The sequence below is a fragment of the Chelonia mydas genome, chromosome 27 (genome assembly GCF_015237465.2).
Source record: "Chelonia mydas isolate rCheMyd1 chromosome 27, rCheMyd1.pri.v2, whole genome shotgun sequence".
Taxonomy (NCBI): Eukaryota; Metazoa; Chordata; order Testudines; family Cheloniidae; genus Chelonia; species Chelonia mydas.
This window is the reverse complement of record NC_057860.1, coordinates 10,474,496-10,497,863: the sequence shown is the minus strand read 5'-3', so window position 1 is coordinate 10,497,863 and position 23,368 is coordinate 10,474,496. Positions and strand designations below refer to the sequence as shown.

The 23,368-nt window shown below is 48.4% G+C and overlaps 1 protein-coding gene across 2 annotated transcripts in view; it reads left to right on the top strand.

Annotated features, from left to right (window-relative positions):
- The first annotated feature begins 4,636 nt into the window (after positions 1-4,636).
- The window catches only part of NFE2L1 (nuclear factor, erythroid 2 like 1), a 35,706-nt gene continuing 16,974 nt past the window's right edge, over positions 4,637-23,368 (top strand). Inside the window, exons 1-7 of one of the 2 annotated variants that reach the window (XM_037887182.2) lie at positions 4,637-4,931; positions 7,424-7,637; positions 7,977-8,488; positions 17,109-17,324; positions 18,210-18,299; positions 19,071-19,232; positions 19,834-23,098. In XM_037887182.2, the coding sequence (XP_037743110.1) occupies positions 7,979-8,488; positions 17,109-17,324; positions 18,210-18,299; positions 19,071-19,232; positions 19,834-21,117 (2,262 nt within the window). In that variant the 5' untranslated portion in view covers positions 4,637-4,931; positions 7,424-7,637; positions 7,977-7,978 and the 3' untranslated portion in view covers positions 21,118-23,098. Of the gene's footprint in view, positions 4,932-7,423; positions 7,638-7,976; positions 8,489-17,108; positions 17,325-18,209; positions 18,300-19,070; positions 19,233-19,833; positions 23,099-23,368 lie in introns of those variants that run through there. The other variant, XR_006287701.1, reaches the window with a different exon arrangement.

The following is a 23,368-nucleotide window of genomic DNA, read 5'->3' as shown; positions in this document are numbered from 1 at the left end:
TCAGTGGTTAAAGCATAGAGCTAGCAGACAAAATTCTTTCGTTCTATTCCCAGCTCTGCCATTGCTTCACTGTGGGAACTTGGGTAAATCCCTTAACCCAATGGTTCTCAACCGGGGTACGCATACCCCTAGAGGTATGCAGGGGTCTTCCAGGAGGTACATCAGTTGACCTAGATATTTGCATAGTTTTACAACAGGCTACATAAAAAGCACTAGCGAAGTCAGTACAAACTAAATGACTTGTTTATGCTGCTCTGTGTACTACACACTGAAATGTAAGTACAATATTTATATTCCAATGGATTTATTTTATAATTATATGGTAAAAACAAGGAAGTAAGCAACTTTCCAGAACTAGTGTGCTCTGGCACTTTTGTATTTTTATGCCTGATTTTGTAAGCAAGTAGTTTTTAAGTCAGGTGAAACTTGGGGGTATGCAAGGAAATCAGACTCCTGAAAGGGGTACAGTAGTCTGGAAGGTTGAGAGCATTTAATCTACGCACAATATAATATTTTTAGGCTGTGTATTGCCGTGCAATCTAAACAGCGATTATTTTGGATAACGACACTTACCAACCTCCCATGGGAGTTTGAGGCTCAGTTCCTTGATGTCCATAAAATGCTTGGAGATCTTTGAATGCAAAGTTTCTAGAGTGGGTCATCTTAGGATTCTAGTTGTATTTTCCACTCAGCCCAGTTCACTAGTGTGTCTGATTTACTTTATGGACCATCTGCTGTTTGAGAGGCTGTTGTGTACGTGCTGAAATATAGATTGTGCCTCCTTTGGAGAGGTAGAAAAAGTTTGGGTTTTTTTGTGATGAAGCTATGGATATTTAGAGGGAGACATCCTTTTACGAGTTGACATCCTTTCCCTAGTTTACAAAAGACAGCTGCAGCCCTTTCTGGCTGGTTTTCAGTTCAGTTCTGGCTCTTGGTGAGGAGGATACGGCGCCCCACACAGAGAGAAGGTTACAATCGTTTTGTGCAGTTTCCTGGAGTAGACTGTCAATGGCACTTGAGACTGATGGCTTATTCAGGCTTGCCGCCATGGCCCCATTGGATGGGGAGCTCGTTGATCCTAGAAGCATCCAAAACCGGCCCTTGCTCAAAATCGAACCACTGTCTTGTACTTCATGGTGCTTCAGTTAAAGGGACATGGTCAACTTGGAAACCAGCCCATTAAAAGTACTTTTGGTCCCACATCTGCCTCTGATCCCTCTGCCAATTTTTACATCACACTTCCCTCTCTTTTACAAGGCGTTTTTTCTCTCCTGTTACTGGGACCCATAGACACAACACAGGAAACTGATTGGGGGAGGTAGCAGACGGGGAGAAAGAAACAGTGAAATTGAGTAGACACCAACTACTTAAAATAAACACACTGCACAAATATTTTCTCTAACCATTCCCTTCTAGTTGTCTCACATGAGACTTGCAAGAATATTAGGTAAAACATTTTCAAACAGTGTGACCTTTAAGTTCCAGACCATTTTTAGTTGCTTGTGCATAGTATTGTAACTGTTACCCTGTCTTGGGGTGCCATGGTACATCAATCCCTGGTGACACTCCTAAGCAAGCGCTGTTGGTATGTCTGCTCTAGCACCCGATGGGCCTTTTGTAGTAGTCCAATTACTGTAATCCTACCCGACACCCTGCCTCTATGGCCCACTCTTCTCCAACTACCATGGAACCGCCTGGTGACACGTGTTCCTTCTGAATGGGACAAAAAGAGGTCCACGCTGTCCTCTGCTGAGCTATTGCTGATCAGCATAGTCATCACAAAATATTAACCTACCCACTGTGAAGTGGGGTTCTGAAGCTTCCCTTATAAACATTTGGAAAGGCCTTTGAAGATGAAGAAGCTACGTGAGGGCAAAGATTTTTTCTTACTGTGGACAGCAGCCACAGCAGGAGGGTGCGCCATGGTGCAGTATCTTGAGATTTTGAGGCCACAGCACATTGAAAGATCACTGAGACGCAGCATCAAATCACCACTAAGAAGCAGTGTTGAAACCTCGTGCTGTTCAAAACAGCCTCACAGAGCCCCCGTTTGGTGTTAGCAAAGTGTCACCACAGCATGAGGCAACAGCACCTTGACGCGGCAGAGCTATGTTGTGTGGCAGCGATGTTTTGGATGGTTTGGGCCATTGGGGTTTTGACATAGATTCATAAATTCATAGATATTTAGGTCAGAAGGGACCATTATGATCATCTAGTCTGACCACCTGCACAACGCAGACCACAGAATATCACCCACCACTCCTGCAAAAAACCTCACACCTATATCTGTGCTATTGAAGTCCTCAAATCGTAGTTTAAAGACTTCAAGGAGCAGAGAATCCTCCAGCAAGTGACCCGTGCCCCATGCTACAGAGGAAGGCGAAAAACCACCAGGGCCTCTTCCAATCTGCCCTGGAGGAAAATTCCTTCCCGACCCCAAATATGGCGATCAGCTAAACCCTGAGCATATGGGCAAGATTCATCAGCCAGATACTACAGAAAATTCTTTCCTGGGTAACTCGGATCCCACCCCATCTAATATCCCATCACAGGCCATTGGGCTTATTTACCATGAATATTTAATTACCAAAACCATGTTATCTCATCATACCATCTCCTCCATAAACTTATCGAGTTTAATCTTAAAGCCAGATAGATCTTTTGCCCCCACTGCTTCCCTTGGAAGGCTATTCCAAAACTTCACTCCTCTGATGGTTAGAAACCTTCGTCTAATTTCTAGTCTAAATTTCCTGGTGGCCAGTTTATATCCATTTGTTCTTGTGTCTTGTGGGTGCCCCACAGCTGTATTTGATAAGGACATGTTTTGACAGCGTGGGCGATGTTCTGGCGGAATCTGGCCGCTTTATAAATAGCATTTTGGAAAGGGCCAGATTAAGACAACATGGGCCCTAGGCAGGCCACATGCCATGGCCTTGGGGATAGCAGCAACTTTCAGAGTGAAGACGAAAGGGTCAGTTCACACCTTTGAGCTGTTGTTTCAAGCTTTTCTTTGCACTCTTGAGGGCTAGAAACTTTTTTTCTTTTTTTTTTTTTTTAAATGAAAGCTGAGATTCTGTTGTAATCATGTGAGCCCAGGAGCTGAGCTCTAGACATTGGCCTATAGCACCTAATGCCAGAGCGGAATTAAGGTTTCGTGGGACCCTGTGTGGCGCTAATGCCCTAATCTGACCCTCCCTGGGGGTGGGAGAGAATGTATTGAGGCTTCTTTGTGGTGCCTGGCAGGGGCATTTCAAGGCCTTGTGGTGGGGTTGGGGAGATCTTATGCGTGATTCATAATAGAGAGGATCATCACCATAGCTTATTGCTGCAAAACCGCAGCCAAGACCTGGTGTGATCACTTATCTCGAATAGTTCCTTGGAAGTATAGGATGTTGACAGAGGGCACCGCACCAGGCAGTGTTCAAGTATTTGCCTAGGCTCTCCACATTCACATTTGGAGTCATTCCTCCCCTTCCACTTGGTCATATAGTCTCCAGCCTTTGCCATCCCATTTCTCGCTCGATTTAGAGGACGCCAATGTTTTTGTTCGAGGTTAGTTCCTGGAAAGAGTTGTTCGGCCGGAGCCAGGGTCTCTAAGGTCATCAGCATTTCCTGCGCCATTTGGTTACCCTGTAGCCTTCCACAGGAGGATTTTGGGGTAAGGGATTTTTGGAGGCAAAGTTTTTGCTGGAATTCAGCCTCTTGGGTGGTGCAATGTGTCCATGCAACGGGCATCTTGGATCTTGCACCTGGTTTTGTCTTTCCCCTGCCAGAAAAACAGTGTGGATAGTGTATTGGTACCGAAGGGCAGTTCCCAGAGAGAGCTGGTGATGAAGCCCAGGTAGCTCCAGGAGTTTGGGGGACCCCATTACTTTGTGTGTTTGACATGAGCTTTTCACTGCTTGGGGATAAACAGGTTTATGACACAAAGGTCCAGGGAGAGAGGGTTTTGAGGCCCCCCACGACGACAGCAGGCAGTTTAAACGCAGTTCTAAGGCCCCCAGGTGGGCAGTGGGCAGTTTCGAGGCCCACGCGATGGCTGTTGCCGGTTTCGAGGCCCCCGGGACGGCAGCGGGCAGTTTCGAGGCCCCTGGGATGGCCGCGGGTGGTTTTGAGGCTCTGGCGATGCAGTGGATGGTGTCGACGCCCCCGAGGATTACAGTGCGTGGTTTCGAGGCCCCCAGGATGGCAGCCGGCAGTTTTGAGGTGGTTTCGAGGCCCCGCGGTGGCATTGAGGAACAGTGTCATGTGAGGGTTACAATGTGGCGTCCCGTGAGGGGTGACAGTAGGAGCCGCAAGGCCTAGTGAGAGCCTGGGAGCGAGGTAATGGCTTCACATGGCCAGGCCGAGCCTAGATTCTCCACAGGCCTACTCTGCTTAGAGACCAGGGCACACAGTCCCCATGGCAACAGCAATGGGGCAAAGGGAGAGGTAGTGGTACTGCACGAGGTGATTGGTCAGTGATGCTGTTATTCAAGCTGTTCGGTAGGCGGGCGTATCTGCGCGTTCGAGGATTGGTGAGAAATCCTGTCGTTCGGCCAAGGTCGCCCATACGGTTGGTCCCCACGTTTGTCACTCAATCTGACGCGAGGGTAGGCGGGCGCAGTTGTTCTTTGGCTCATTGGACCCGCGCTCCGTCACTGAAGAGGGTTTGGGAGAGGGGGCGATGAGCTCGCCGATCTCCGATTGGGTGTCTTGGCTGCCACTCCCCAGGCTGTGAGGGCGGGCGTAACTGCTCGCCCGGTGATTTGACGACCGCCTTGTCAGTCCCTGTCCTTTCGGTGGCGGATTGGAGGAGATGCCGCGCGTGGCGGGCTCAGGCCCGCGGTGGCAGGGAAGCGGCTGCTGGTGCGGCTGAGAGTGGGCCCGGCCGGCCGGCGGTGGCTGCCTGTGGGGCCGGGAGGGGCGCGACTGAGGAGCGCGGAGAGCGGGTACCGGAGAGCGGCCGGGCCGGGGGGAGGGGGGCGCAGAATGGGAGAGGGCAGAGTGGGGGGAGGGGAAGGGAAGCGGAGTGGGGGGGCAAGTGGAGTGAGGGGGGAGGGGAAGCGGAGTGGGGGGGGCAAGTGGAGTGAGGGGGGAGGGGAAGCGGAGTGGGGCAGACGGGGGGAGGCGGGGTAAGTTTAGGGAGAGGCTGAAGGGGGAATAGGGGCAAGGGGCTGCTAGGAGTGGGGGGCCAGGAGTAGTGGGGTAGCTGGGGGTAATGGACGGTGGAGGTGAAGAGGGGCAGGAGGTGTATGTATGGGAGTGTGTGTATATATGGGGCAGTCGGGGGATAAGGGGAGACTAGGCCTGGGGGGGGGCTATAGGGAGATTCTCTCCCCCCTCCCGGTGCATGTGGGGGCGCTGACCGTCCCCCCTGAAATACGGGGTAAAAGGTTTGGGACGGGGGTTAGGAGTGTTATGGGGCAGTTCTAATGGGAAGCGTGAGGGGAGTGTGTTCCCCGTGGTGGGAGGGGGTTGTCTTTTCTGTGGGATCAGAACTGGGGGTCAGTGAATTAGAGAATTGTAGGAGATAAAGGGGTGTAGGAAGGCGGAGTAAAATAGCTGGAGGGGAATTTGTTAAGGGGTGGGGGTTTTTTTTGGGTGGCTGGGGACTAAAGAGATTCAAGCAATGCATGGCTTTGAGGACCGTGCACCCCATGGTGCTATTTAAATAAGAGGTGGTAAACCCCGTACTATAGTCTCATGAATGAAAAAAAGGAGGACTTGTGGCACCTTAGAGACTAACAAATTTATTTGAGCATAAGCTTTCGTGAGCTATAGCTCACTCCATCGGATGCATGAATGTTACTTTAGTGTTCAGCACTGGGGGAGTTCCTGATGCTCCCACATGTGCCATGGGCGGTGTGGGGTGTCTTTGGGAAGATTTAGTGAGGATGAAATTGTTGTTAGAGGGACTAAAAAGCTCAGAAAAGCATGGTGACCTAGATGCTGGGATTAAAGGGTTGGAAGGAAACTGTAACCTGGTGGGGAGGGGCTCCTTGTTCCTTTCAATTTCTGAGTGACTGAAATCAAAAGTTTTCCAATACAAAAGGAAATATTTTTCCTACTGGATTAATTAACTGAGATCTGACAAGTGAGTGAGTTGATAAATTAGAAAAATTGGACTGTAATTATATGTAGGCTTGGAAGAATTAGGGTTTTGTCGGTGAATGCAGTAAATATTGATTTCACTGTATACACAAACGGATGAGAAAATATTTTGATGGATGATAATCAACACTTAGACAATGCTTGAGAATTTATTAGAGTTTGATTTAAGGATATTTACTCTGTATATTTTGATATGTGATGTTGACAATTTGGATTTTAATTGTTATAAAACGTTAACTTTTTGAATCTCACGTCTCAATATCTACTATCACTAAATAATTGTCTGGTCCTCCTCATAATTTCCCACAACTGTGAAAATTTAAATTGATAAAAATTGAAAAAGTGCTAAAAGAAATAAAATTGATACTATCTGTTGAAATTGTAAAAGAAGAATTCTGTCAAACCTAATTATTTGTTTACTTGTAACAGATGAGGTGGAGAATTGAAACTGTGCTTGTTTTGCCCTGATGGGTTACTTGGTTTCAGAAGGGACAGCTGAGATTTTGGGATTAGGGTTTAATTTAAATGTTTCTCCCACTCTTGCCCATGTTGGGAGTTGAGAACAGATATCTATCAACTAACAATCCTCAGGTGATGAGGAGTCCACACCTAGCAACCTTTGAAATCTATTAAAAAAAAAAAACAACAAAACAGGGACGCTGGGTGAAGGAGAAATATAGGGGTGTACCCTTTGACAGCCTCAAAATACACTGAACTGGGACACGTGTTTGAAGGGACAGATGGTGGAGGTAAATTTTGCTACAAAATTGGGGGCTGCAGTCTCCTCAGTTGGGACTCTTGCTGTGTGGTGAATTGCTCAGGAAGGTCACATTGTGGAATAAAGGCATCATAAGCACGTTTTTTGTTTTTAAAGTTCCCTTGTGAGTGATGGGCAGGCGGAGGAGAAAGGACTGCAGAGGAAGGACTGCAGAGGAAGGTAGCAAGCCCTAGTGTGTTGCAATGTTTTTCTCTATTGCTTATTTGCCACAGAAAGCCCCTGTTGGATTATTATAATCTCTCTGAAAACTGGAGTGAAAGGGAGTCAGAGCTGAATTCCTGCTCCAGAGAGTGGAAGCTGACGCACCAGCCTAAGAATAGAGCAGGGAGTGGGAACTCAGACAATATTGATTCAAAAGATAACCTTTGTTTTATGTGTGTTTGTGGCTATTTTGTCAGCAAACCATCCTTTCGAGAGAAATAGATTTTATTTTGTACATGGCTTGAAAACAGTGGTGAAACTGATACTTCCTAGTATAGTAACTGCATATGTAATGCATAGGGTGATATCTCGTCAGCCTCTTACCGTGTTTGTTCTCTGGTTATATTTCAGCTTCTGATGAAACGGCCAGGACTGGAGTAGTCGCTGAACCCGTCCTTGGTGGAAACCTTTGACTCTTCAATTTGAAGTTTTCTTCAGGCAATTTCTCAAACGAGGAGGAGGGGGAGAAGCAGCAGCCAGCTATCAGAGAATACACCCCGCTCTGGAAGCAGGGTGGGGAATCAGGAAGGCTAGAGGAAGTGACTGCATGTGGACTTTTGAGACAGTAAGTCATGTGGGGTTTATATGTAGCCTCGTGGACTGTTATCAAATAGATATAGCTCTGAAGAGGAGGGGAGAGTGGAGGTTGTTTACTGGGGTATAATTTCTTTCCTCTGGAGATTTAGATCATTAATTTGGCTCATCTGAGTAACCTGATGACTTTTTTTTTTTTAAATTCCTAATTGTTCAAGAGAACCTAAAACTGAAGTTTTGAATTTTCCCTTAAACTCTTAATCTTGGTGAATTATGATACTTTGAGCTCTTAGTTCTTGGCTGTGGTTGGTGTTCTTTTTTGTTTTGTTTTTAAACCTTCCACCTATGTTTGCTTTTTTTTCTCCTCCAGAAATGCTTTCTCTGAAGAAATATTTCACTGAAGGACTCATCCAATTCACCATTCTACTCAGCTTGATAGGTGTTCGTGTGGACGTGGATACCTACCTGAACTCGCAGCTTCCCCCTCTGAGGGAAATCATTCTGGGCCAGAGCTCTGCTTACACCCAGACCCAGTTCCACAACCTGCGGAACACCTTGGACGGATATGGCATCCATCCAAAAAGTGTAGACCTGGACTATTATTTCACAGCACGCAGGCTTCTCAACCAGGTGAGGGCCCTGGACAGGTTTCAGGTGCCCACCACTGAAGTAAATGCCTGGTTGGTGCACAGAGACCCTGAAGGTTCTGTGTCCAGTGCCCAGCCCAGCCCAGCCATCATCCTAGAGAACAGCAGTGGCCTGCAAGATGGGACCAATCCTGACAATGGCGTGAGGGAGAGTGGACCTGAGCAAGGATTTGGTGAAGAATTGGAAGACCTAGGAGCAGTGGCTTCTCCAGGGAATGGAGACTTGACCAAAGAGGTAGGCAGCACCTTCTTTTATGAAAGATACATGCCCAAGAAAGGGAACTGTTTGCGGATTTCCGTGGGAGAGGAGTAGTTTAGAGCTTAACTTTGAGTGTTGCGTAGCTTCCACAACTCCTGCTGAAGTCAATGGGAGCCATGTGTACTCAGCAAGTCTGAATATCGGGTCTCTTAATCTGGGAGCCACGTGGCATGGAACTTAATATTGAGGTTGGGTGGTTCTGGGCACTTTCTCTTGATGTGTGCTGTGTCTTGGTCTGAAATTGGGTGGCTAGTCAGTAACTCAGTTTGAGTGCAGATTTGCATTTATGGGAATGATACAATAGCACCTTCTCTTTCCCAGTATTGGGTAACAGTTGCATCCCATGAGTCACCTGAGTGGTAGATTACTTGACTCTGGAGTTTGTCCAAATAATGTTTACAGCTTGGTTGCCAGCAGAGAGTGGGGAGGATGGTGAATTAGAAAGTGGCTTTTTTTCCATCTGAGTGTATTCTCCCAGTTGCTATGACACAGTCATGTGTTTGACCTCCCAGCAGCTGCTACTCTTTCTTTCCATTAGGTTTCTTTGGCAAGGCATGTTCAGACTTCGCTTCCCTGTGGCTGTATTGTACTGCTTTTAGTGATGGATTCCAGTGGAGAATGTTCGCTTGGATGCTACAGCCTCTCTCCTAAACTGTGCAGCTCAGACAAGCCATTATGTATGGTGGGGACTAGGCAGGGGATTTCCTAACTGTCCTGATCCCTAATCTCCTGTGATGAAGCTTAGAGGCAGCTCTTTGGAGTCAGAAGCAGGGGAATTTTGCAGGCAGCTGTTGAGGCTGTCTTGAACTTCTGTCACGTGATTTCAGTATAGCTACAGGTAGGAAACAGCATAAATGTGTCTCTGATGTGAAAGTGTTCCAGGAGAGGAAAAAGGTGAAACTTGCTTCAGATCTGATAATCTACTGAATGGCATAATCTTGCCACTGGAATCCTGCATGGAGTATAGCTTACTTGAATATGAGACCCTTCCCCTATCCACTGGAAAAGGTATCTGCTAGGGGAAGGAACAAAGGCTAAGAGCTAAGTCTGGCAATGTTCCTTAGTGTTTAGAGCAGGGCACTCAGAGTAAGAAGTACTTTCTATTTTCATTTCTATTACTTACTTACTTTTCTGTGTGACCTTGGACAAGCCAATAATTTATGGTACCTTCCATCCGAGGATCTCAAAACACTTTACACAAGCATTCACAAATCTAGCTTCTTACCAGTCCAGTGAGAGAGGTGTATACTTACCCCCATTTTGCAAATGGGAAACTGGGGCACAGATTGAAGTGACTTGCCCAAGGTCAACACGGTCTGTGGTAGTGTGGGGAAAGGAATTCAGCTCTCCCACTCCCATCCTATGGCTTCACCACAAGATCAGCCTTCTCTGTGCCTTGGGTTTACCCTCTTTAGAATGGGGATAATGTACCTGGAGATCTTTGTATTTATACAGTATTTGTCATCAAAAGTGGGGGTGGTATTTAGGAAGCGGTAGTTAGAGGAGTGAGAGGAGGCAGAGTGTATGGGTTGTAGGAAGAATCCTACTACTGATTTGTGTGGTCTGTAGGTTGGTGGTATCAGTGGTTTCCTAATGCCTGCTCAGCTGTGTGTTTTTGTTTTTTTTTTAAACTAAAATTGTGCATTAAATACCATTCCAACTGTAAGGTCTCCGTAAGCAGGATGCAGTGACCCTGGTGCAAACCTGGTCAGCTCAAACTGGATTTGCTGCAAATGAGTCTCCTGGATGATCCAGATTCAAGGCTTCTGGAAAGTGTACTTGTCTGGACTATCATTATTGCTGCTTTTTTGGGAGGGGGGATTGCTAACCCTTTCTGTGATCTGCATATTCAAGTGCATGTTTTCTCCTCCCATCTTTTCCATTTTTCACTAAGAAGTCTGGCTCACACCTTGTAGAGTTTTTCTTTAAACCGGCACCCAGAAGATGTGCTGTGACTTCCTTTGGGACATGGCACTTCCCTGATTTTTTTTTTTTTTCCCCTCTCTCCCCCCCCCCCCCCCCCCCCCCCCAGTTTGTTTTCGGCACTGATGGCATGCAGTGCTGGAAATCCTGCCTCCCAATCCCTCCTCTCCTGGTGAACGTGCATTTCGTACCTCCCTATGTTCCCCAAGGGGTGGACAAGACTGTACTTGCGGCTGATCTGAGGCTACAAAGCATGAAGTCTTGATTCCCAGCATTATTTATCTACATGATCATTTTTCTTTGTCTGGAACCTTGAACCTCATTCAGCTGTGTGGCTGGTAAATGTAGAGGGACTTAAAAGCTTTTCTGTCAGGTGTGTGCTGTGCGGTTCCTGGCAGACACTGTAATTGGAATTCACCTGAGACTGGCTGGAGGTTTGACTCTCCTGCTGTTATCCTGTGGGAAGCAGTCAGGAGGATAGTGTTAGGCAGACAGCTGCAGAAGTAGGGGAGATGCATTTCCCAGGTCTTCTCCTGGCACTTACAATCTGAATAGGGTGGCAACATTTTATGGTCCAGACCAGATCTTGCTGTGGGGGAAATGCATTGTATCTTGGAGCTGGAGCTCACCCTGTGGTATGGTGCAAGACACTCTGTTCCATTGTTCTGATTAGCTTTGAGGATGGTTCTGACTTGGAATTTGACTTACTAACCTGTTCTGTAAACATACTAATGCTGGTGTATCCTGGTGAGGGTTATATTCAGGAGCATCCCAGTGCTTGCTCTTTCTTGTTGTTTTGCTATTCTAGAATCCCAAGGGCAATGTTTTGGGTTTTTTTGTCCTCAGTGTCTCTTGTCTGGGGTTTTTCCTCTTCTCCAGCACAGCATGGGGGAGGGAATTGTTGTCCTGTTGGCTGATCTTTGGAAAGACTGGCCCTGTGGATTGTGATGTCCCTATAACGTTTCCACAACAAGAGGATAAAAATAACCAGCAAGTGGAACATGTGACAAACTGCTGGTGCTGGGTATTATCCCAGTATGACAAAGCCCCTCTCCAACCAGTAGTCTGGTAACAGGGAATTAGAACCTGGGGAAGATCTTCTTACACTTGGCTGTCTGCATAGAACGGACTTGTTTATGGTCAGTTCCTAAGGGACAGCAACCAGATAAAGTGACCAGCTGAGCACATACAGTTTCTGTTAACCTTAGAGATGAGGGATAATGGGAGCTCTTTTTTGGGGGGGGGGGGGGGGCAGTGGGGGGCGGTTGAGAGGATTTAAGCATCTGCTTGGACTTGGAGGTGCAATGTTAGACCAAGGTTATATAGAACTTCCTTTTAAATATTGAAATAGTATTTACTGACTACAAAGTGTTTCTGTAGATGTCAAAGCTCTTTCAAAGAGGAAAACCTTATTAAACAGGTAACTCATGAATTACTCATCTGTAAAATGGGGATAATGACATCCATCCATTTTGTTAAAGTGCTTTGAGATCTATGGATGCAAAATCCAATATACGTACCGAGTATTGTCATTTTACACGGTGAAACAAGGGCGCAGAGAGGCTCAGCGAGTTGCCCATCGTCACGCAGCAAGTCAGAGGTGGAGCTGGAAATATAATTAAGGTCTACTAACTCTCAGTCCTGAGTTCTAATTTGCCACAAGACTGTCAACTGCATCCACTTTAAGTGCTGGTTCTTCTGAGAGGCCTCCAAGGAGTGGTGTATTGAGAGGAGAAAGGCAGAGACTGCAGGTACTGAGGGTTGGCTCTGGGGTTACAGACTTTAGCTTGCAATCAAGATGTTATGACTTGGGTCAGATACGGATCAGTAAGTGGATATTTCAAGATGAGCATTTTGGATGTGCAAGACTTTTCCCTCAAGCTCCACGGGGAGCCAGGACAGACTGTACATAAAGCTGGGGGTGGGGCTGTGATAACTAAGGGACATAGCAGAAACAGAAGGGATCCAGACATGGAGCTAAAATGATTTGAAACTTGTACAGAATATCATAAAGAGATTGAAAAGGTTAGGACTTAAGTTTAGAGAGGAGACAAAGGGGGAGGGGGGGAGAGAAAATAAATAAATAATAATATAGAGAAGGTGAACTGGGCACTCTTGTTTATCCTCTCCCTCTTTGCCATAACTAAAGCTGCAGGTTTGTGTCAGCAGGGAAAAAAGTCAAGGATAGCCTGATTTTCCTGTTACCTGTGGCATCCTGTGTGTGTGTGTGTGTGTGTGTGTGGTGTGTGTGTGTGTTTGTGTCCATGACTCACCCCACAGGGCTGGGCCCAGCTCCCTTCTCGGGGCATTACGATCAGGAGTGTGAGGTTACAACACAAATCAGATTTAGCTAAGATGCCCCTTTGTCATGATGGAGGGGGATAGGTCAAACCTACGCAGTGCTGTGACCTGGCATGCCAGGTTGCAATACCCAGAACATGGTGCTGGGCCCAGCCTCATGGGATGCAGGAGCAACTTAGGCCAGAGGTGAGTGCAGGGTATGCTCCATCTCAACTCCGGGAGCTGCCCTTCCCTGGGATCCATGCGGGGCAGGCTCTGTCTCCAGCCTTTCTCCCCCCTCTGGACGAGCTGGTGCGGAAGGTTCTATTGTGCGTGGTCAGTGCCCCCTCTTTTTTTCAGGGCATTTTTGCTCAAAGGTTACAGAGCAGTCACTGAACCTGTGACTCTTATGAAATGTACCATGACGGCTTGCTCTGTGATTTTTTTTTCTTTAATTAAATGCTGTGACAAATCTGCAGCCCTACCTATAATGCAAGAACAAGGGGATAGTCAGTGAAATTGAACAGCAGCAAATTAAAAACCGATAAAACAGTTTACACAACACATAATTAACTTGTGGAACTCACTGCCCCAAGATATCAGTGAGGCCAAAACTAAACAGGATCAAAAAAAGGATTAGACCTTTATATAGAAAATGAGAACATCCACAGTTATTAGGCCAAAAGCTATAAAGCCGTGGATCTCAATCAGGAGTACATGAACCCTTGGTGGTATGCAGAGGTCTTCCATGGGGTACATCAACACATCTATTTTTTGGCCTCATTTTTTTTACAACAGGCTACATAAAAAGCACTAGCAAAGTCAGTACAAACTAAAATTTCATACACACAATGACTTGTTTATACTGTTCTATATACTATACATTGAAATGTAAGTACAATATTTATATTCCAGTGGATTTATTTTATAATTTTATGGTAAAAATGAGTCCGTAATTTTTCAGTAACAGTGCGCTGTGACACTTTTGTATTTTTATGTCTGATTTTGTAAGCAAGTAGTTTTTAAGTGAGGTGACACTAGGGGTATACAAGACAAGTCAGACTCCTGAAAAGGCTACAGTAGTCTGGAAAGGGTGAGAGCCACTGATATAAAGGATAAACACCTCTTGCTTCAGAGCATAAGCCAAATGCTAACTGCCAAGGGTTAGGCAGAAACGTCTCTTATGGGCAGCTTACTCCATAATTGTACAATGAGAGGACTCAAGCACCTTCCTGAAGAATCTGTTACTGGCCACAACTGGGGATATAGTGCACTGGACTAGATAGACTACTGGTCTGACTGGTATAACAGTTCCTATTTCTAACTCCCTCCCCTCCTGCTGGTGTGGGAATGATGGGTGCAGGTCCATGACCTACTCAGTAGCAAGGCTCATGCTCTCATCCGGCATGTAAATATGATGTGCAAATCCTCCCCAATCTCCCTGTGACATCACTGCACATGTGCAGGTGACACAGACACCCTGTCTCTGGTTCTGACCTATTTCCCCCCCTTATGGTAGGGGAGGCCAGGTGCCTGTTTCCTAGTGGGCTCTGGTCTCGCAGGATGTGGGGCCCTGCCACAGCAAAGCTGGGTCCCCTCTCCGGCCTGGATAAACCGGGACGGGGCGGGTGGGAGACTTTGCCTGTGACAAAGGGGGGAGCCGAGCTGCTGGGAACCTCCCGGGCGAATATAAAGAATCCTGGCAAAGGTGCCATTCGGCCCAAGCTCCTGGCGGCCCAGGCCAGGCCTCCTGTGGGGTGTCACTGCCTGGAGCACGCTGTAAGTGTCCCGGGAGAGAGATCCCTCTGACGCTTCGCTGCCCCCCTCCCCCCCACCCCACTGCACCATCCCAGGCAGCGGTGGGTGGGGCGCCCTGGCTTGGGAGCGTCTCCTCAAGGAGACACAGGCCCGAGCAGCTGAGCCCAAGGGGCGGGGGGAGGAGCCGGGCTCTCGCCGCAGCCTAGGTGACGAGCGCGGGCGGGAGGGGGGGGAGGAGACTGGCTCCCTCCGCATCCTCACCAGTGACCCGGGGCATGGGATTGGCTCTGCCGCAGCCTAGGTAACAAGCGGAGGGAGGAGACTGGCTCCCTCCGCATCCTCCGCGGTGACCTGGGGGAGGGGATTGGCTCTCGCCGCAGCCTAGGTAACAGGGGGCGGGGGGGGGGGTGGAATCGAGTCTCGCTGCAGCCTGAGCGCTGAGCATGGGGTGGGGATTCCATCTCGCTGCAGCCTCGGCCATGAGCAGGGGGTGGGGATTCGGTCTCACTCCTGCCTAAGCAACAAGCGGGGCCCATTATTGGAGCTGTGGCTCAGGGAAGGAGGAGGGGGCGGAGGGCTGGCTGGCACGCAGCACCTGTGGATCACATGCTGTTAGGGGGGCTTCCAAACAACCCGGGGTCCGGCCTGCCAAAAAAAGCTCCGTTACTGAACTCGGAGATGTCTGTGCGGCACCGTGCCCGGGTCTCACAGCTCTGCCTGCCTGGAATGCGCCCCACATAGACCATGATCTGCAGGGACAGCTCCATGAGCAGCAGCTGGGGACATGAAAAAGGTATCCCTTACCTTAACCCTTTTATTGTCCCAGCGTAGTGTGCTGCTCCAGGCGAGGCAGAGACGGTGGGGAGAGACCTAGGAAGTCTGTCTCAAGGAGACAGATATATGATCAGAGCACAAGATAGCTGGGGTAGTCAGAGAAAGGGTCCTTGCTGAGTGACATTTGGGCCTGGGGGGACTGGTCTTTGGGGAGGGTGTGATAGTGAATGCTCAGGGCAGAAATAGGGGTCAGGGGATGGTTTCACGGTAGCATTTGGGATACTGTGGAGTGTAGAGCCTAAATACTTTAGACATTGTGTAGGGTGACATTGACCTCACAAGAGGCTGATGTCTAGGGGGCTCTGGTTGTTTCTTGGATTCGGGGCGGGAGGCTATTGTGGATTCCTCTTGTCAGTTTCTGCAAGTCCCAAATGTGATGGCAGCTGTTGGGGAGACTTTTTCACAAGAGTGGGGAGAATCTTTTTAAGGAAGCAGAGATGTCCTGTCTCCTTGCTTTGAGGTGGGGGGAGGGGTGCTAAGGGCTCATTGATAAATTGTGAAGTCGACTGCCATAATTTTTCAGTAAAATAAACCATCTGTGCTGTGATGTGGGATGCAGGGTGGGGAGGAATCTGTACTTCCCAGGCTTAGGTGGTAATTCTAGGGTAGGGTCTTGGCTCCTGGTCATATTAAAAGCCCCTGAGGTTTGAGCCAGCACAGGGGGGTGGGGTGTGCCTTGGGTTAGGCTTGCATTAGAGGGAGGGGCTAGCGGGTGGTGGTGGCTGTGAAGAGACACAAGTGTTCGCAGATTCATGATATTATGTGGTTAGGGTTGAGGCATTTGGGTTCTTGAACATGTTGATGCAAGGGAGCAGGAGGGTGGTAGCAGGCATTTCCCGTCACACTCAGGGTCATGGACTCTTTGCATGGGGACCCTGGGGCTGTACAGGGAGGGAAGATGACAGTTCTCAGAATGGGGTTAAAGTTCCGGCAGGGTGGGGGGGTGCTTTCAGTTGGAAGGCTGCACTGTCTCATTGTAGGTGAAGGGCTGGGCACGGCTGGCATCTTGGCCGTCTGTAGGAGTGGTGAGCAGGCAGCAGGCCGGCGGCAAGGATCTCAAGTTGCATCAGGTGGCTGGGAATGCAGGGTTTTTCCTCTCCAACGCACTCCACCCCTTTATGCAAATGTCGAGAATGGCACCACAGGCTGATGCAAGCTCCTCCATGGAGCAGCAACCCTGCATGACAATTGGCCCTCGCCATCCAGCCGGCATCGTGCAGCCCAGAGGAGTTAAAGCTGCAGACTCCTTTTTTTCCCTGAGATGGGAGGAGGCCCCAGCGTAGCATGGAGAGCAGGGAGGAGACCGCTAAAGTCGCTTTCCGATGGAGTTCTGTTCTTTCTCCAGCCTGGCTCCTTTGTACAGCTGCTGTTAGAGACCTAGCAGGGCAAAATGACCATGGGCTCTTGTGCAAAGGAGGCACAGCAGCTGGCCTCTGCGCAAGGCAGGGGTGAAGGACTGGTGTCTGGAGTCCCCGATGGGGATGGTGGGGGTGGGGTGGTATGTGAAAGAAACCATCGTGGAAGGTTGGAACTGTGTCCAGTACTAATGGATGGGTGGGGACAGGGCACTGTGCCCAAGGAAGGTGGTGTAGTGGGTGGGAGTGTTGGTATGGGGGATGCAATGTAGCACAGGAAGGGTGGCTCTGAAGCTGGGTGGAATGAGGACATTGTGTTGTAGGGTGGAAGGGGTGCTTGTCTGGGGAGGTTGACGTGCTGCAGGAAGGGGGGGGCAAGGGGAGAAGAGGGTCTTCCCTCTGTGGTGGGGTGCCAAGTGCTGAAGGAAATCTTGTTTGTCTTTCAGGACATCGATTTGATTGACATCCTGTGGAGACAGGATATTGATCTCGGCGCTGGGCGAGAGATTTTTGACTACAGCCATCGCCAGAAGGAGAGCGAAGTGGACAAAGAACTGAGTGATGGGAGGGAGCACGCGGACAGCTGGAGGAGCGGAGGGAACGAGACCTTGGATAGAAACCTGCTAGTTGATGGAGAGACGGGGGAGAGTTTCCCTGCACAGGTAACAGCCCCCCGAGTAGGGCTTACCCCTCATTCCAGGGTGTATTGCTGTGTTCCGGGATTTGTGTGTCTGCCACCCAGCAGGGGAGGAGAGGGAACCATCAGCTAGCTGTTATTAGCGGTGGCACTGAGTGATTTTTAGAGGGGACACTCTTCCTCCCTTCTGGCTGATGGTAATGGCTGTTAAAGTAAGAAAGGGCATGAAGAACACCCGACCCATCTGGATGACAGGCTGCGATGCTGGAGAACAGTCTCTCCCAGGCTAGAGAGAACCAAACACAGAGGTGAACTAGGGGAAATAACCAGGAAGCTGTTGGCACCTTGATTATCTGCTGCCAGGAAATAGGCAGGAGGATCCAGGGTCACTAACACAGAGCAAGACAAGGCCAGAGTCTCTTTGAGTGTTGACAAAGCTTTATTCCAGTGAGCGGTTTGGGAGTGGGAGTCATTGGCTCCTGTTCAGCTTTTGGGTTCTTTGCAGAAGTCGTGAATGAGGCACAAGGCGGGAGAGAGAGAGTAGGCACTGAGCAAAATCCTTACTAGGCTATCGGAAGTTTGAAGCTGAGTCTCTATCTGCAGCAGGGGTCAGCGAAGCTAATGCAGAAAAGTCAGTGTGAAACTAACCCGAACACGAGTTCATTTGACCCCTGGCCCATTTAGGAGCAGTATTGACTAGCTTCAGAAAGTCATGGCAGGTTCTCCTTGACTAGCAGGATAGTGATTGCAACTTGATCAAAAGCATGGGGGGACTCTGGATATTTGGGCTCTATGTAGAACATACTAAGCCATTGAGTCCCTGATGCCCGCGGTTCAGAAACTTGTGTCCTACCCTTTAGGGAGGTCCTTACCCTTCAGTAAACTGTGCTGAAATGATTCATTGTCCCAGGTGCCTGGCGTGGTGGATCAGACGGCCCTGTCGCTGGAGGAGTGCCTTAGGTTGCTGGAAGCCACCTTCCCCTTTGGGGAGAACTCTGAGGTGAGCTTGTGCATTCTTATAGACTCATAGATATTAAGGTCAGAAGGGACCATTATTATTATCTAGTCTGACCTCCTGCACAATTCAAGCCACAGAATCTCACCCACCCACTCCTGCAATAAACCTCTCACCTATGTCTGAGCTATTGAAGTCCTCAAATCATGGTTTAAAGACTTCAAGGTGCAGAGAATCCTCCAGCAAGTGACCTATGCTACAGAGGAAGGCAAAAAACCCCCAGGGCCTCTTCCAATCTGCCCTGGAGGAAAATTCCTTCCTGACCCCAAATATGGCGATCAGCTGAACCCTGAGCATGTGGGCAAGATTCACCAGCCAGATACCGAGGAAAGAATTCTCTGTAGTAACTCAGATCCCACCCCATCTAACACCATTTCTCCATGACTCATTTCTAAGTGTGACAGATCCAGAGCCTTTTTTTGTTGGTGCTTTGGGGTTTGATGCCTTTTGCCTCCCATTTAAGACAAATATCAGAGACCACTAAACAGGCAGTAAATTAGGTTAATCTGTCTAAGGAGGCTCCAGGCACAGCTCCTGTGAAGCAGCCAGTGGGGAAGATGGTCACAATTAATTAAGGGCTTCTGACTTTGTTTCTAATTAGTCCGCAGTGAACTGTAGGGGAATAACAGCAGCTAGTTCTCAGTCTGAATAAAACAAAAGCAGTTCCTTTTTGTGGAGCCTGAAAGGCATTCAGGGCTTTGCTGACCTGCCTCTCCTCGGCAGACCAGATGTGGACGAACACTGCTTTGTATTTAGTTTCCAGCTGCGGATGCCACCCACCTAAACGAAGCTGTGCCTAGTGAAAGCGAGTCCTCTGTTATCCAGAGCGGCCTCCTGTCTCCTCTTCTGACGGAGACAGAGTCCCCATTCGATCTGGAGCAGCAGTGGCAGGACCTTATGTCTATAATGGAAATGCAGGTTAGTTCTTGCTAATCGCTTTACGGTGGTTACTTGTCTGGATCCCCATTGCTCCCTTTTCTCTCTCCAGTGGGTATCCGAAGCGGGATTGATGGAGAGGGGTGTGGGGGGGGGGCATTGTGGGCATTCCTGAGTTATGTGTAAGTGCAGAGCAGGATTGCTATTGGAAATGCTTGATACATATGCCCCCAGGATGTGGTATCTCATCCCCTTTGGGCCAGCTGAAGTATATGTCAACATGCTGAATGTTTAGGTGAGGGCGCTACCTGGTGTGTGCCCTTCCCATCTCAAGCTGCTTCTGTTCATTTTAGTGGTTTGATGGCTGTTCTAAGCAGCTGAGATCAAAACTGCCTCTGTCTTTGGGGTGGGGAGAGGGAACATAGAGGGAGGGGAATTTCTTATTGTTGGCAACATGAGTCTTAAATCTTCCAGATCCTCCAGACCTCATGAGCGGTGCTGGAACTAGCTCACCCCATGATCTCTGCAGGCTCCTCTCTCTTCTATTTTTAGCCTCTGGTGGTGGTTGTGCATATAGAAAATGGGGGAGAAGGATAGTGCCCAAGGCTGGATCATTTGCTGAACTGCTTCTAATCTCTTTCAGGCTATGGAAGTGAACAACACAACTGCTGAAATCCTGTATAATGGCACAAATGGAGACCTGCTGACTGCTAACTACAGTCTAGCTCCAAACACTCCCATCAATCAGAATGTCAGCCTGCATCAGGCATCTCTGGGTAGCTGCACACAGGACCTCTCCTCCCTCTTCAGCTCAGAGATCGAGAGCCCCTCCATGGCTAGCAGCTCAGCCCTGCTCCAGCTGGCTCCTGACAACTCCACAGGCCTCAACACCACTTTTGGATCTACCAACTTGAGTGGCATCTTCTTTCCTCCGCAGGTGAATAGCACAGTCAATGAGACAACTGGCCCAGAACTACCAGATCCATTAGGGGGTCTTCTAGATGAAGCCATGCTTGATGAGATCAGTTTGATGGACTTGGCTATTGAAGAAGGTTTCAACCCAGTGCAAGCCTCTCAGCTGGAAGAAGAGTTTGATTCTGACTCAGGGCTTTCTTTGGACTCTAGCCATAGTCCTGCTTCTTTCAGTAGCTCAGAAGCCTCCTCTTCTTCTTCTTCCTCCTCCTCCTCCTCTTCTTCTTCTTCCTCTTTTTCTGAGGAAGGAGCTGTAGGCTACAGCTCAGACTCTGAAAATGTGGACTTCGAAGAAACGGAAGGGGCAGTTGGATACCAACCAGAGTACAGCAAGTTCTGCCGCATGAGCTATCAAGACCCATCCGAGCTACGCTACTTGCCTTACTTGGAGCATGTTGGTCACAACCACACTTACAACATGGCACCTGAGAGCAAGGAGAAGCAATCTGACTTCCTGGATAAGCAGATGAGCCGGGACGAGCACCGAGCTAGAGCCATGAAGATCCCTTTCACCAATGACAAGATTATAAACCTGCCAGTGGAGGAGTTCAATGAACTTCTCTCCAAGTACCAGCTCAGTGAGGCACAGCTGAGCTTGATCCGGGACATCAGGCGGAGGGGCAAGAATAAGATGGCTGCCCAAAACTGCCGCAAGAGGAAACTGGACACCATCCTGAACTTAGAACGGGATGTGGGAGACTTGCAGAGGGACAAGTCCAAACTGCTCAGGGAGAAGGTGGAATTTCTCAAGTCCATTCGCCAGATGAAACAGAAGGTGCAAAACCTGTACCAGGAAGTGTTTGGGCGCCTGCGTGACGAGAATGGCCAGCCCTACTCTCCAAATCAATACTCCCTACAGTATGCCAGCGATGGCAGTGTTATCTTGATACCTCGCGCCTTGGCAGACCAGCAGGCCAGGCGGAAGGAGAGGAAACAAAAAGACAGGAGGAAGTGAGCCAGAGGGAGGAGGAGGGAGCTCACTAAAGTTAGAAACTGGAGAAGGGCTGAGCCTGGAAGTACTAGAGGAACTTTCATGCCTTCTTATCCAATATATCTTCTCAAACATGACTGCTGCCGGTCAGTGTACAGGAAGAGACTGCTGCACGTGGAGGGTGCAGGACCTGCACTTTGAATTTCTGATGGCTCCCGTCAGGGAGTGACCGGGGAGGAACAGACAGTGAACTGGGCAAGCCCAGCTCCCTCTACAACCTGGAATCCTTTGAGTATGGGGAATAAGCTGGCATCCTTGGTGGTGAGAATCTGCAGAAGATGGAGAAACTACTGTTTAGGAACTGGCTTTAAAAAAGATTTAAGCAAATGAACTTAAAGTTGTAGGAGAGACATTTTTCTGAACTTCCAAAGTTCTGTGACTTCAGGTAGTTTTTTGTTTTTGTTTTTTTCTGAACCAGTTTTGACATTGGTGTGTGATAAAACCTGACTTAATTCCAGATTAACCAATTTCCCTTCCTAGATCAGACCAGTGCACGCATGGAAACACAAAGTGGTGTGTTTTTCATTAACTCTTTCCAGTCTGAGGAACCTTAGATGGGGCTAGGAGAAGTGGGAGAGCTCTTATCTTACCATCTCTAGAGCTGTTAATCCTCATGTGCGCTACAGCTTTGGGGTCGGATCTGGAAAGGGTTAATAGAACCAATGTGATGACGTATCCCCCACAAAACTTGGAGCATGTCACTGCCAATGAGCCAGCACCATGGTGTTAGATGATGGCAAGCAGTAGCCTGCATGCAAACACTGTCTTCTCCCACTGACTGGCTGAGGAACCAGGGTGGAAAGGGGTGGGTGGACTTGGGTCTAAAGCGTGTCTGCAACCAGTTCCTTTCCAGCTGCAGAAGCTTGGGGAACTGGCTGCCGGATGGCCTGAAAGGAGACGTATGTGGGGTTGGGGTGTAGCAATTCTGGTTGGTATAGAGCACAATAGGGGGAGTGGAGGGTTCCTACCCCATGAAGTGGGCTTGTCACTTATTAGAAATAGACATCTGTTAGGATTCCTGTTTCTCCACCATGCTTTGATTTTTAGGGCTTCAGCCCTGTTTTCCCAATAAGCTCTAGAGCGCTTGTGTTGAGTAAAAGAGGGAAGCCCCAATGTTCAAAGCTGCTCAGTGTTCTCTTTGCCATAAAGACTCAGTGTACCCGTGTGTGATCACATTATAGGAGTCTCTTCTGTCCCTAGGTGTTGGTCTGACTTCCTTTGTTTTAAGAAGGGGGGTGGGGGTAGTGCCTTGATCGCTGCTGGTCTTGGTCTGTAAGACTGAGACAATCCTAGAAGCTGTATTTACAATATAGCACAGCTGGGCGTGTACTGACTTTACCAGCAACTGAAAAGCAAAATGGCTTTCCTAGCCAGTCCTGTGCATGTCATATGGTGTGAGGGCATAGCACTGAATGGAGAGTGTGCATCCTGTGGAGGACTTGGGGAGGGAGGCAGTATCTGCAGTGAAAGTAACCTTGCAATGAAAAGTGAGAGCAAAGGTCTGCTGTGGACAGCCTGGAGAAGTCTAATTTCATATTCTAGTACTGCAAAAGAAGACATCTGTCTAAAATGTGTATTCCAGGCTATTTTAAAAGCAGCTGCATCTTGTCAGAGTGCATCACGATGAGAACTCTAGGGCACTTGGTTAGTATATTCACTGTGCCATGATCTCATGCTGAATAGCAGGAGATGGACTTGCTAGGACCAAACAGGTCTCTTCCATCTTTAACTTCTGTGATTCAATGGCTTTACTTTCTTATATGCATGAGATGAAGCACAAGTAGTGGAGATGTGGCTGGGTGCAGGGAGGTTGGAATGGAGCCCTGAGTGTATGTTTTAAATTATTTTCCTCTTAGAACCTTTATTTTAATGATCTGTGACCTGTCAGGGAGAGAGGAGAGATTGTGAGCGCACAGGACAAAAATAAAATGGCTTATTCGCTGTATGTGCATTTGTTTCATGGAGTCTTTTTTTAAATTATTATTACTGAGCAGAAGGGAAGCTAAAATATTAATGAGCCTACCTGGCAGTTGCTTGTATAAAATAACTGCCCTGTCTGCACCGATTGCTCCCTCTCCTGGATTAGAGACATTCTGGGGGTAAACTGGGTTCGCCTCTTGAGCACTAACTGGGCCCAACCATTGCATGTGTCTGGTACTGGCTTAATTCTTATTCCTACTTTAAAAAAAAATGGAAAGCCTTAAAAGGGCGTCTT